At 42.9% G+C, this 14,301-nt stretch overlaps 1 protein-coding gene across 1 annotated transcript; it reads left to right on the top strand.

Moving 5' to 3' along the window:
• Positions 1–906: 906 nt before the first annotated feature.
• On the top strand, positions 907–12,682 carry LOC106611356 (thioredoxin-related transmembrane protein 1). The gene is made up of 8 exons (XM_014211511.3): positions 907–1,320; positions 1,802–1,917; positions 2,354–2,399; positions 2,970–3,098; positions 6,571–6,616; positions 7,717–7,818; positions 8,370–8,436; positions 9,156–12,682. The coding sequence occupies exons 1-8, from the start codon at positions 1,118–1,120 to the stop codon at positions 9,353–9,355; spliced, it is 909 nt and encodes a 302-aa protein (XP_014066986.1). The 5' UTR covers positions 907–1,117; the 3' UTR covers positions 9,356–12,682.
• Positions 12,683–14,301: the final 1,619 nt, after the last annotated feature.

Genomic DNA, 14,301 nt, shown 5'->3' with positions numbered 1-14,301 from the left:
AATTATGCAGGAGTCAATATTATATTAGAGGTTATAGATGCAGTCAGTGTCCAGATTTTAGCCTACTATTCCATTTAACCCATCTAAGCAGTAGGCCTAGCCTACAGTTCCCTTGATGTGCCATGTTAAAGTCCCCGTCTTGTTACTGTTGAATTTGTATAGCGCTTCACAATCATCACAGATAACATAGCCGGCACTGCTATCATCCTCTTTTACCACTTCACCAAATCTTTCCTAAACTTTAGTCTACTGTTCTGGCCCTCCCTTCTGTTTATTTTCAACTCTCCATTTGACAGCTTGTCTCTTTTTGACTTAAACTTAGACAGCAGGTAGCCTAGTGGTTAGTGTTGGGCCAGTAACTGAACGTTTGCTGGATCGAATCCCCGAGCTGAGAAGGTAAAAATCGGTCTTCCTGAGCAAGACAGTTGACGCACCGAAGACGTGGATGTCGATTATGCCAGGCCCCCGGCACCTCTCTGATTCAGAGGGTTTGGGTTAAATGCGGAAAACACATTTCAGTTGAATACATTCAGTTGTACAACTGACTAGGTATCCCCCTTTCCCATTGTCTTTTTTACCTCAGTGGATCGACTAAATTGTTCTGCCCAAGTTCCCAAAAGCAATTGGCATGTATTTGGCTAATGTACAGTTAGGCATAGGTGACGCACTAACATCAGATAAAAATAATGAAAGAAAAACCTAATGTAGCCTATTGATATGAATTGCAAAAAACTGATACATTTAGGTATTTTTAATGCATTGTTTTCTCTTTATTCAAACCGCATCACACACACACACACACTTTATGGGCCACAGTACCACCTGGTGGTAAACATAAAGCAGAAAATGATTATTTCAAGACCTTGCGGTCTTGAATGGAAAATTTCATTTGCCTGCCAAAAGCGGCAAGGGAAGATGCAATTAACACATATATTTACCATTGCTAAATTGCTAAACTAGAAAATAAAATACCACCCACTGTGTGTTTTTCTGTGACATTAGAGAGCTGTCAATGTGAGCAGTATATTTTACAGCTGTTTAGAAAACTGCTGAGAAGGGCGGTTTCAGAGGTTACTAGGTAAACGGAAGTACAAACGGTAGACTAGTGGAACTAAACATGGCGCCTTTGCTGGATCACAAAATTGGCGTCGTTGTGTTATCTTCTTTACCGTGGCGATCAAGATCAAATCTCTTGACATGTTCACTACTTTTGCTTATTTACCTGACGTCGCATCCAGCCTTGGCCAAACCGAGCAGCCTCAAAGAGATCACTGACGGAAACTGGGAAGACATCTTGGCAGGGGAATGGATGATTGAATTGTAAGTCCATCTAGCTAGCTAGCTAGCAAGCATGGTAAGCTAACTGCTTAGTTAGGCTGGCCATACATACAACTAACGTTACTTTGCAATAGGTCGTTTTCTAGTCTTGAATCGGCACTTGTTGATTACCACGCCACACCTAGCTAGATAGCAAGCCATCTATCTAAGATAAGAAACTAACGTTACATTGTTTCATAGGCTCGCAGCTAACAATGTAAAATCCATGCTTTCAGATTCATCTCAAATGTTGTGACAGACCATGGCATGGTGGAGTTGGAAAGACAGAGCTAGGCTGCTGGACTACTGAGTGTTTTTGTTAGGTAGCTAACGTTAGTTGTGTGGTGTAGTTAAGACATGTTGATACCTGCTGCCATTGAATATTGGATAGTTTTGTCAGATATTTTTGTTGTCTCAAAACTGTATCTAACGTTAATGTTATTGTCATGCCAACGTTTGGCCCCACCTCACTCGTCCCCGGCAGTTTTGCTCCGTGGTGTCCGGCGTGCCAACAGCTCCAGCCCGTGTGGAATGAGTTTGCCGACTGGGGTGAGGACATGGGCGTCAACATAGCGAAGGTGGACGTTACTGAACAGCCTGGTACGTTATGTATATCTCCCTGGCTTCCTGACTGCCTATCAATAATCCCCCTTCTCAAGTTTCACGAAGTTCTGGGGTGAAGTTTCCCCTAGGTACTGATCATCCTAGCTTCTCCAATCCAAACCTTAACCTTTAGTGGATAAAATGCTAAACGGACCAAAGAGAACTGTCTCTTGGGCCAGCTGCACCCTACTGCTTTCAGAGGAATGAGGGGAGAGGTCCACTATGTTTTGTAGTTGAGACAATGCATGTAATCTGATCCAGTTATAGTCCACTATTAACATTGATATAATTTGTTAGGTCTATCTCATGTTTTTGTAGACCCTTTGTAATATCAGTCAAGAACAAGATGATGTTGGACTCATTCAGAGAGATATTTAGTCATATTCACTAACATTCTGCTCTCTCCTCCCGCCACCCCCTACCCACGCCTTAGGTTTGAGCGGGCGATTCATCATCACTTCACTTCCGACCATCTACCAGTAAGTTATCTCTCTAGTGCCTCAAGCAATGTCTCACATCCTGTTCCTGTCACAGGCGCAGGCCAACAAAACTCAACCACCACCCATCATCCTATTTAGACTAATCAGGAAATGTGGTAATCTTACAAGCACATTTTAGCCAATAACCCTCACTGGAATGTGAGATGCTGTTATATACTTTAGCTTCAGACTTTGGCGGGAAGAGTCTTTCTAACATGTTGTTTTTTTGTTGTTGCTACTGTTATGATTCTAGACCCAGTTTAGACACTAGCCTTATGTTGCTATAAAACATTGTCTGTCATTGGTAGAATAACGAAATATATATGACCCTACTATAGCTTAGTGGCACAATGGGCAAATAATCAGACTGTTTCTTTATTGTGCTTAATGCCACAATATTGGCTTCTTAATTTGGCTTTAATTGTGGTAGATCTCTATGATGACACCGTGTGTGTGTGTGTGTGTGTGTGTGTGTGTGTGTGTGTGTGTGTGTGTGTGTGTGTGTGTGTGTGTGTGTGTGTGTGTGTGTGTGTGTGTGTGTGTGTGTGTGTGTGTGTGTGTGTGTGTCAGCTCTAAGGATGGTGTGTTCAGGAGGTACCAGGGGGCTCGCACCAAAGATGACTTGCTAAGCTTTATTGATGAGAAGAAGTGGCAGGGCATTGAGCCCGTGTCTTCCTGGTTTGGACCATCTTCCTTCATGTGAGTGGATTCATGATTGATTGATTGAGTGATTGATGTGAGTCTCCTCTCATTATGGGGCCTTAATGTGTGAAACTGGAGGGGGAAAAAATACTGAAATGTAATGCATTAAAAGGTCCTTTTGAAGGAAGGACGTTTATTTACTTTTCTGTCTAAAAGGATTGTTGAGAAATAATGAATTGAAGTTGGGATATTTGTGACATTTTGGCCTCAGCCAGGCCTCCTTTAAGACTTTAACAGGGATGGACAACTTTACTGGGGTTGGGGCCACAAAAATGAGGGACCGCAGTGGCTCGCGGGTCTGCGTACCCACATCCATACCCACACATGCAGTCAGAGCCCCCCCCGACATTTTGCCATGGGGCGGAGAGAAATGTTTGCAGTTTTTAATATGATATCTGGGTGAGAGTGACTAACAAAATCAATGGGGGCTCCCCGGTCTGTATTTCGACCATGATTAATATGAGTTTAGATAGCTGGTCTAACTTACCCCCCAAATTTCTTTTTTCTGACATGGGCTTTCAAGGGCAAAACTGCTGATGCACAATCATATTCTGAAATTGCACCTTGTGTATTCTACTATTCTAACTCTTAACAGTAAGTTGAGACCAGGGGGCCTGTGGGTCACCAGTTACCCGTCCCTGCTTTATAACATGTAGTGACTGAGTCTGAATGTAGCCAGTATGTTTTATAGAAGTAGATAACAGTGAATAAATAGCTGCAGTCCACTTCCATGGGTAGTCCTCTCTAAAACATCAACCTGTTTTTACTCCTAACCACGCACATTCTTCTTATCACTCCCACACGCACAATACACTTCAGGACATATCCAAACGCTACACTTCAGGACATATCCAAACGCTACACTTCAGGACATATCCAAACGCTACACTTCAGGACATATCCAAACGCTACACTAGTTACTCAGCCTCTTAGTTTTCTGTTTAAACAGCCAACCAACACACCCAAGTCTGTATACCCCAAATGGCACCCTATTCCCTGCATAGTGCAATACTTTTCATCAGAGCCCTAGTCAAAGGTAGGAATATAAGGAATAGGGTGCCTGTCAGCCTCTCTGACACTTCAAATCACATTTTATTTGTCACATGTGCTGAATACAACAGGTAGACCTTACAGTGAAATGCTTACTTACAAGCCCTTAACCAACAATGCAGTTTAAGAAAATGGAGTTAAGAAAATATTTACTAAATAAAGTAAAAAAGTAACACAATAAAATAACAATAATGAGGCTATATACAGGGGGTACCGGATCAATGTGCGGAGGTACAGGTTAGTCGAGGAAATGTGTACATGTTGGTAGGGGTAAAGTGACTGCATAGATAATAAACAGCGAGTTGCAGCAGTGTAAAAACAAAGGGGGGGAGGGGGTGTCAATGCAATAGTCCGGGTTGTGACTTGATTAGTTGTTCAGCAGTCTTATGGTTTGGGGGTAGAAGCTGTTAAGGAGTCTTTTGGAACTAGACCTGGCGCTCCGGTACCGCTTTCCGGCGGTAGCAGAGCGAACAGTCTATGACTTGGATGACCTGAGCCAATGGCATTTTTTGGGCCTTCCTCTGACACCGCCTAGTATATACAGTGGGGGGAAAAAAGTATTTGATCCCCTGCTGATTTTGTACATTTGCCCACTTACAAAGAAATGATCAGTCTGTAATTTTAATGGTAGGTTTATTTGAACAGTGAGAGACAGAATAACAACAACAAAGAAATCCAGAAAAACGCATGTCAAAAATGTTATAAAATGATTTGCATTTTAATGAGGGAAGTAAGTATTTGACCCCTCTGCAAAACATGACTTAGTACTTGGTGGCAAAACCCTTGTTGGCAATCAGAGGTCAGACGTTTCTTGTAGTTGGCCACCAGGTTTGCACACATCTCAGGAGGGATTTTGTCCCACTCCTCTTTGCAGATCTTCTCCAAGTCATTAAGGTTTCGAGGCTGACGTTTGGCAACTCGAACCTTCAGCTCCCTCCACAGATTTTCTATGGGATTAAGGTCTGGAGACTGGCTAGGCCACTCCAGGACCTTAATGTGCTTCTCCTTGAGCCACTCCTTTGTTGCCTTGGCCATGTGTTTTGGGTCATTGTCATGCTGGAATACCCATCCGCGACCCTTTTTCAATGCCCTGGCTGAGGGAAGGAGGTTTTCACCCAAGATTTGACGGTACATGGCCCCTTCCATCGTCCCTTTGATGCGGTGAAGTTGTCCTGTCCCCTTAGCAGAAAAACACCCCCAAAGCATAATGGGCGAGTTGAGTTGATGTCAAAGATCTCCATTTTGGTCTCATCTGACCACAACACTTTCACCAGTTGTCCTCTGAGTCATTCAGATGTTCATTGGCAAACTTCAGACGGGCCTGTATATGTATTCTTGAGCAGGGGGATCTTGCGGGCGCTGCAGGATTTCAGTCCTTCACGACGTAGTGTGTTACCAATTGTTTTCTTGGTGACTATGGCCCCAGCTGCCTTGAGATCATTGACAAGATCCTCCCGTGTAGTTCTGGGCTGATTCCTCACCATTCTCATGATCATTGCAACTCCACGAGGTGAGATCTTGCATGGAGCCCCAGGCTGAGGGAGATTGACAGTTCTTTTGTGTTTCTTCCATTTGCGAATAATCGCACCAAATGTTGTCACCTTCTCACCAAGCTGCTTGACGATGGTCTTGTAGCCCATTCCAGCCTTGTGTAGGTCTACAATCTTGTCCCTGACATCCTTGGAGAGCTCTTTGGTCTTGGCCATGGTGGAGAGTTTGGAATCTGATTGATTGATTGCTTCTGTGGACAGGTGTCTTTTTTACAGGTAACAAGCTGTGGTTAGGAGCACTCCCTTTCAGAGTGTGCTCCTAATCTCAGCTCGTTACCTGTATAAAAAAACACCTGGGAGCCAGAAATCTTTCTGATTGAGAGGCGATCAAATACTTTTTTCCCTCATTAAAATGCAAATCAATTTATAACATTTCTGACATGTGTTTTTCTGGATTATTTTGTAGTTATTTTGTCTCTCACTGTTCAAATAAACCTACCATTAAAATTATAGACGGATCCTTTCTTTGTCAGTGGGCAAACGTACAAGATCAGCAGGGGATCAAGTACTTTTTTCCCCCACTGTAGGTCCTGGATGGGAGGATGCTTGTTCCCAGTGATGTACTGGGCTGTAAGCACTACCCTCTGTTGCGCCTTAGTCAGATGCCGAGCAGTTGCCATACCAGGCGGTGATGCAACCGGTCAGGATGCTCTCAATGGTGCAGATGTAGAACTTTTTGAGGATCTGGGGCCGATGACGAATCTTTTCAGTCTCCTGAGGGGGGAAAATGCGTTGTCGTACCCTCTTCACAACTTTCTTGATGTGTTTGGACCATGATAGTTTGACACTTTAAACAGGTTAGCTGGTAATTCTTAAATTATCTAAATTAAAATGTCTAAAAGAGATTTCTCCCTTTTCTCCCCCTGAAGGATGAACACAATGTCCGCTCTCTTCAAGCTGTCAATGTTCATTAGGGTGAGTGCTGCTTTTGCTGTCACTTTGTGAGCTGTCAGACACCACACACCAACACCACACCCACACAACACCAACACTATGACTGCATCCCAAATGGCTCCCTATGTAGTGCACCACCTTTGACCAGGCCCGGTTTCCCGATAGCGATGGAATTTAGGCTTACATAGTGTTTTTTAACGATGCATCTTTCCTTAAACACCAAAGATGTGACATGTTTCCCAGAACACCATGCAGAGAGAATGTTCCATAAGTGTGTCGTTGAGGCATGTGTTGATACTGATAGAATGGAAAAAAAGGCAGTGCTGCTCTCAGATCAGGTTTCTCCATTCAAATCTCACCTTAACCTTTGCCCTCAGAACAGCCTCAATTCGTTGGGACATGGACTCTACAAGGTGTCGAAAGTGTTCCACAGGGATGCTGGCCCATGTTGACTCCAATGCTTCCCACAGTTGTGTCAAGTGGGCTGGATGTCCTTTGGGTGGTGGACCATTCTTGATGCACACAGGAAACTGTTGAGTGTGAAAAACCCAGCAGTGTTTCGGTTTTTGACACAAACCGGTGCGTCTGGCACCTACCACCACTCCCCGTTCAAAGACACCTACCGCCACTCCCCGTTCAAAGACACCTACCGCCACTCCCCGTTCAAAGACACCTACCGCCACTCCCCGTTCAAAGACACCTACCGCCACTCCCCGTTCAAAGACACCTACCGCCACTCCCCGTTCAAAGGCACCTGCCGCCACTCCCCGTTCAAAGGCACACATACACAATCCATGTCTCAATTGTCTCGAGGCTTAAAAATCCTTCTTTAACCTGTCTCCTCCCCTTCATCTACACTGATTTTGAAGATTTAACAGGTGACATCAATACGGGATCATACCTTTCACCTGGTCAGTCTATGTCACGGAAAAAACAGCTGTCTTTAATGTTTTGTATACTCAGTGTATATAGCCTATATTGTAGTTACACTATTTATCTTTTAATGCAGTCATCTCAGTTTTCATTTGAAGCATCTTTATATCCTTTGCATGTTTGTAAAAAATTGCAAAGACATTGCCAAGTTGAAACTAACAGTTGACTTCTTGTTCTCTCCCCTCCAGCGTTGCCATAACTACCTGATAGAGCATTTGGGGATTCCAGTGTGGGGCTCATATGTCATCTTTGGACTGGCCACTCTCTTCTCTGGCCTAGTCCTGGGACTGGTACGTTAGTCATACTCCTTGGACTGGCCACTCTCTTCTCTGGCCTAGTCCTGGGACTGGTACGTTAGTCATACTCCTTGGACTGGCCACTCTCTTCTCTGGCCTAGTCCTGGGACTGGTACGTTAGTCATACTCCTTGGACTGGCCACTCTCTTCTCTGGCCTAGTCCTGGGACTGGTACGTTAGTCATACTCCTTGATACTCAATCCCTATGTGATGTGTCTTTGTTTGATTTTAATTGAGCTAGGATTTGATTTATCTTACCCTTTTGATTTTAATGTACTTTTTATTGTAAGGTGTCCTGAAAGGTGTCTGGTCATATAAAAAGTGTTGTAATTATTTTGTATTATGTGCGTGCCCTCACATAGTGGACCACCAAGACACATGTAAACAATGGAGCAAATGCATCCCATTTTATATTCAGTAGGAAAAATGACAGGCTGTGGAAGTTATTGGAGGCAAAGAAAGAGAGCGATGTCAATATCTTACAGTAACATCAACTCTGCTCTCCTCACCAATCGAGCCAACTTCTCTTGTACCTTCTCTTCCAGATACTGGTGTTCATTGCAGATTTTGTCTTCCCATCACGACGATTTAACTCCCCAAACTACTACCAGAGTGAGTATGAGTTGACAGAGAATCTATGTAAATGTAACTTTGTGAAATGTGCAGTGTAGCACTGTGTTATGTGCTGAACTCTTGGAGCGGATAGTAGTAGTAGTAGATTATGGTAATCTTTTATCATTGTCTTTACAGAGAACAGACATGTCTTTTTCTGTTCTTAAGTTGTGGACAGTTCTGTTTTTAGTGTAGGAGCAGTGGCATGGAGGGTGCAGTATGTAATATAATGACTTTATTGTCCTGTACTGTTATTCATATAGTCTTTATTCTGTTATTCATATAGTCTTTATTCTGTTATTCATATAGTCTTTATTCTGTTATTCATATAGTCTTTATTCTGTTATTCATATAGTCTTTATTCTGTTATTCTTGTTGTCCTGGTATTCATATAGTCTTTATTGTCCTGGTATTCATATAGTCTTTCTTGGCCTGGTATTCATATAGTCTTTCTTGGCCTGGTATTCATATAGTCTTCTGGCCTGGTCGCCGGCCTGGTATTCATATAGTCTTCGCCTGGTCGCCGCCTGGTATTCATATAGTCTTTCTTGGCCGGCGCTCGGCCTGGATTCATATAGTCTTTCTTGGCCTGGTATTCATATAGTCTTTCTTGGCCTGGTATTCATATAGTCTTTCTTGGCCTGGTATTCATATAGTCTTTCTTGGCCTGGTATTCTTGTTGTCCTGGTATTCATATAGTCTTTATTATCCCATTCCAGAGAAACAGACGATGGAACAAGCCAGGCTGATTCAGCAGCTGGAGGAGGAGCAGGAGGCGGACGGAGAAGAGGATGATGAGGACGATGAAGATGGAGAACAGGAAGATGTCTGGAGGACAGCGTCTCCTGAGGGGTGTCCAGAGGAGGTGCTGCGAAAGAGGGTGGTGGGCAACCGTGAAGACCAGGATGAGGACTCTTAGAGGCCTGGAGGGGAACTGAAGATGCCCCTTTCAACAGCGAGGAAGGGGAGGGGGCCTGGTTTGGTGCCTAAGCTCGTTTTTATAAAGTGCCTCAGAATAAGAGTACTGATCTAGGATTTTTAGATCATGATAACTAAGATGACATGGACAGGTGGTACTGATCCTAGATCAGCACTTCTACTCTGAGGTGCTTTATGAATACGGGACCTGGTCCTGAACAGCAGTAGAGTTTACAGCAGACAGCTTACAGAGCCCTAGCAACACGCTGGCAAGGCCTCAGCGACGCCTTGCTTCTTCTCCCTTCAGCTTCACCGGGAGTGCCCCGTATTCTGACCGCTCTGCTCTCACCACCAGCACCCTCCCCTGGATTGGAGGTGCTACTGCACACTCCCAAAACCATTATCATGTTCTTTAGGCATCAAATGAAGGAAACCGATTGGAACAGGAAGGGTTTATCCAAGTCCAATATGAAATGCTCCTTTTTCATTTTCCGTTGGTAAATAAATAAAAAAATGTCCCTAATGAACACAAACCTGTATATCCTTGTTCTTTGTTTTATTAGTCCATTGTTGACATAGTCCCAAAAGATATGTAACTTTCAAAATACAGAAATCATCCCTGTGTGATGCATTTTGCCTCATATGATACAAACTGCATCATGCGGGGATGATTTCTGTATTTTGAAAGTTGCATATCTTTTGGGACTATGTCAACAATGGACTAATGAAACAAATACCAAAGGATGGTGTTTGGGTGGAGTTTACATGAAGGTATGGAGTGCACTAGAACAGGATAATTTTACCACTTTGTGTGTTATGCATTTTTATTTTTTTTATTTTGTATTCTACATTAATCCCTGTTTTAACAAATTATATACAGCTTTTGAGCATTATTTCATTGTACACTGTGTGTCCAAAACATTAGGAACACCTTCCTAATATTGAGTTGCACCCCCTTTTGACCTCAGAACAGCCTCTGTTGACTCCAATGCTTCCCACAGTTGTCAAGTTGGCTGGATATCCTTTGGGTGGTGGACCATTCTTGATACACAGGAAACTGTTGAGCGTGAAAAACCCAGCAGCGGTGCAGTTCTTGACACAAACCGGCACCTACTACCATACCCCATTCAAAGGCGCTTAAATATTTTGTCTTGCCCATTCACCCTCTGAATGACACACATACACAATCCATGTCTCAATTGTCTCAAGGCTTAAAAACCTTCTTTCACCTGTCTCCTCCCCTTCATCTACACTGAATGAAGTGAATTTAACAAGTGACATCAATACGGTATCATAGCTTTCACTTTTATTCACCTGGTCAGTCTGTCATGGAAAGATCAGGTGTCCTTAATGTTTTGTCCACTCATCAAAAATCTTCCATCTGATGTATATTTCTGTTTCTCCTTTTCCACTTTAAATTATTTATTATTTTTTACCTCAGAAAGCCTATTGTTTGTTTTCATCCAAGTCTTCCTTGACAGACCTTGTATCCGCCCACCACTGAACTTCATAATGCTTTAGTGAGCGCAGTGCAGTTTGCAATGCTTTTCTACAGGCAACTAAGATCAAATCTCTTCGGGGGCCCTTCATATGTTTCTGTTTGGGCTACACCAAGATGTTGAGTTGTGCAAGTGTTGCTTTCATCTCCGGTGGAAGGGAACTGCTATTTTCTGCCTGCCTGGTTTTGATGAAGTCTCACTCCATTTTTTAAAAAGATTGTGGTGCTTACTAAACCTCCCTGGAGGTGGATGTTGGTCAGTATGGATCATTAAGGATTTAACTGTTTTGGAGGTGTGAAGACGCCCCTTGTTTGGCCAGAACAGGGCTGCGCAGGGGTGCGTTCACAACCCCAGCATGATACAAAGATATTGTTGTGTAAAATGTTAATAACCTTGTTTTGTTGATCTCTGCTGTAAAGCTAATATCCACCCCTTTGTAAAGCTGGCAGTGGAATGTCTTTCAGACTTATATCTTATGTTGTGTTCATCTCTGTGTGAGATGTTCTTCCATATAAGTCGGAAATAGTTTATTAATGTGCTGTCATGTCAGTCAGTCGTCAGACACAATGCATGCCGTCTTTACAACTGCAATTATTATGGGGGTTCTTCGATATCCTGGTCACAAATGGCACACTATCCCCTATAGTGTTCACTACTGTTGAACAAGACTCATATAGCTCTGGTCAAAAGTAGTGCATTATATAGGGAACAGGGAGCCATTTGGGATGCGTGACACGTGTTGTGAGAGGTGATGTTATTTTAACCCTACTTCTGCTCCGTAGTTTTCTGGCTTCTGCTTTACTCTCTGTGTGTGAGAGAGAGAGCGGGGGAAGGGGGATGGGGGTAGAGGTGTGTGTGTGTGTGAGAGAGAGAGAGAGACTGCTTTTTGAAGTTTAACTGAAATTTCCTGGATGCCGATTTAAGCCTAATCCTGGATTTAAAAGCTATTTCAATGTACATTCTCCAGGACTATGCTTAATTGGTGTCCAGAAAACTGTTCCTAAGAGTTTGAACTCGAGGTCCTTAAACCTATTTTCATGGTTTGAAAAGAGACCAAGGTAAACCCCCAGGGCAGTCAATGCAGAGTACCAATGGTCAAAGCCAGGGCCCGCAAAGCGTCTGAGTAGGAGTGCTGATCTGAGATCAGTTTTACCTGTTCCTAGATCAGCACCCCTATTCTGAGACGCTTTATGGATTTAGTTTGACGTCCTGTTCTTCTGAAAGAACAAGACCAAACGAGAATGACTTTGTGACTGTACTGTGCATCATTCATAAAATAGTGTTTTGCGAAGGACATATAGTTTTACATTTTCTGAGTGGTCAGTAGAAGTGGCAATGTAACCCGGGACAAGTATTTTACTAACATTTCATTATCTGTAAGAACTGACAGATGCTCACAAAAACCTGTTTGTATTTCAGCTTTGTAGAACAGACCGGTTTAGGCCTATGACCTATGACCTGTGTTGACGTTCCACATTTTTAGCAATGACTTCTCTTAAGGACTTCTCTTTTTAAATGCTATTATTTCTTTCCTACAAGCTATTTCCTCATGTTGTGACAAGGGTACAACATCAAAATATGCCCACCTGAACATTTAACATGGATCCATTTGGTTGGAAATCTAACTGTGGCTTCTAGCTTTCCTCACTTTTGCTTCAGCTGCAGGCTTGTCCTAAATGGCTCCCTGTATAGTGCAGGTCAAAAGTAGTGCATTATATAGGGTGCAATTTGAGAAGCATAGAGGGATGTCACGTAGGACACTGAGACAACTATGTTCTTACCTGTGTCCAACGAGAGCTCTTTCAATAAAGAATCAAGTCATGTTTGAACCGATCTGTACTTGTCACTCTGTGACGGAAATGTCCGTTTTTATTAGGTGACTCACAGTGAGTAATATACTGAGGTTTTACAATAACTTCTAGAAATTGCATAGATGAACTCAATTAAATGTATTTTATAATGCTCTTTTTACATCATCATTTGTCACAAAGTGCTTTACAGATACCCAGCTGAACACCCCAAAGAGCAAGCAATGCAGAGGCAGAAGCGTGATGGCTGGGAAAAACTCCCTAGAAAATGCAGGAACCTAGGAAGAAACCTAGAGAGGAACCAGGCTCTGAGAGGTGGCCAGTTCTCTTCTTGCTGTGCCAGGTGGAGATTATAAGAGTACATGGCCATTAAGGCCAGATAATTCTTCAAGATATTCAAACATTCATAGATGACCAGCAGGGTCAGATAATTTGTACCAGAGGTTATAGAGGGTGCAACATGTCAGGAGTGAAAGTCAGTTGGCTTTTCATAGCCGAGCATTCAGAGGTCGAGACAGCAGGTAAAAGAGCGAAATGGATACAGAGGGAGTTGAAAAAGCAGGTCCGGGACAAGGTCAGGGTTCCATAGCTGCAGGCAGAGCAGCCGTACAACCAGGTGGAATGGGGTACGGCCAGGATTCATCAGGTCAGGTAGTCCTGAGGCATAGTCCTAGGGCTCAGGTCCTCCAGGAGGGGAGAGAGAGTGGTACAGCCAGGAGTCGTCAGGTAGTCCTGAGGCATGGTCCTAGGGCTCAGGTCCTCCGGGAGAGGAGAGAGAGAGAGACTACTCTTCTAGATGTATGTACCTTAGAGTTGTACAATGACAGACACCAAGCGTTTAATTCCTGTATTCATGACAGGGTTTGAGCCTGAGTAGGCCTACAGTATAGCTTAATGTTATAGCAGTTTTGTAATACTACTAATGTCCAGTAGGTGGCAATGTTTTCCACTGTCTTGAAATAATTGCATTTGTGCTACCATAGTAACTATTTATCCTGCATACTTTTCAGTAATGCCGAAAACCCTACTGTAAATGTTCAGTTCACACTGGTACTTGCTAGGTCAATGTGTTAGTAGCTTTAATAAAAATTGGAAACAGGAAATTGCAATCCTACTCATGTTGATTTTTACTAGATAATTTTTTTTGGGGGGGGTTATTACAATGTTTATTCTACTGAGCCATTTACTTTCTGTTGGTTTTCTTATCTTTGTTATTTCTTATTGTTGCATTGTCCAGAAGGAACCTGCAAGTTAACATTTCGTTGGATGATGTATACCATGTGTATCCTGTACATACAACTAATAAAACTTGAAGCTTGCTGTGCTCTCTGGCCTCTGGGGGATACCTTTTAGTACGTCCCAGCTGGTGAAGACTCAGAGAGAGGACTCAGAGACTGGAGCTGGTGAAGACTCAGAGAGAGGACTCAGAGAGAGGACTCAAGAGTATAATGGAAATGTGTGTTTAAAAGATGCTTAAAATTATTAAAATACCAAAAAATTATTCTGATTGTTGAATTGTGTTTGGGAAACAAAGACATGGTTTTATGCTATCGTGTGTGAATAGTGCGTATGTTATCATCTGTGTGTATGTTATGTGTGTGCATCTTATCATGTATGTTGTGTGTGTGTATAGGGCATAT

Source organism: Salmo salar, chromosome 09 (assembly GCF_965601325.2).
Source record: "Salmo salar chromosome 09, fSalSal1, whole genome shotgun sequence".
Lineage (NCBI taxonomy): Eukaryota > Metazoa > Chordata > Actinopteri > Salmoniformes > Salmonidae > Salmo > Salmo salar.
Note: the sequence above shows the minus strand (reverse complement) of the source record. Positions and strands in the feature narration are given on the sequence as shown.

Excerpts from the sequence above, each read along its gene's own strand:
- LOC106611356 (XM_014211511.3), top strand. The coding sequence starts at position 1,118 with ATGGCGCCTTTGCTGGATCACAAAATTGGCGTCGTTGTGTTATCTTCT. Across the intron at positions 1,321-1,801 it reads GGGGAATGGATGATTGAATT|TTTTGCTCCGTGGTGTCCGG; the intron begins GTAAGTCCATCT and ends CGTCCCCGGCAG. Across the intron at positions 3,099-6,570 it reads TTTGGACCATCTTCCTTCAT|GATGAACACAATGTCCGCTC; the intron begins GTGAGTGGATTC and ends CTCCCCCTGAAG.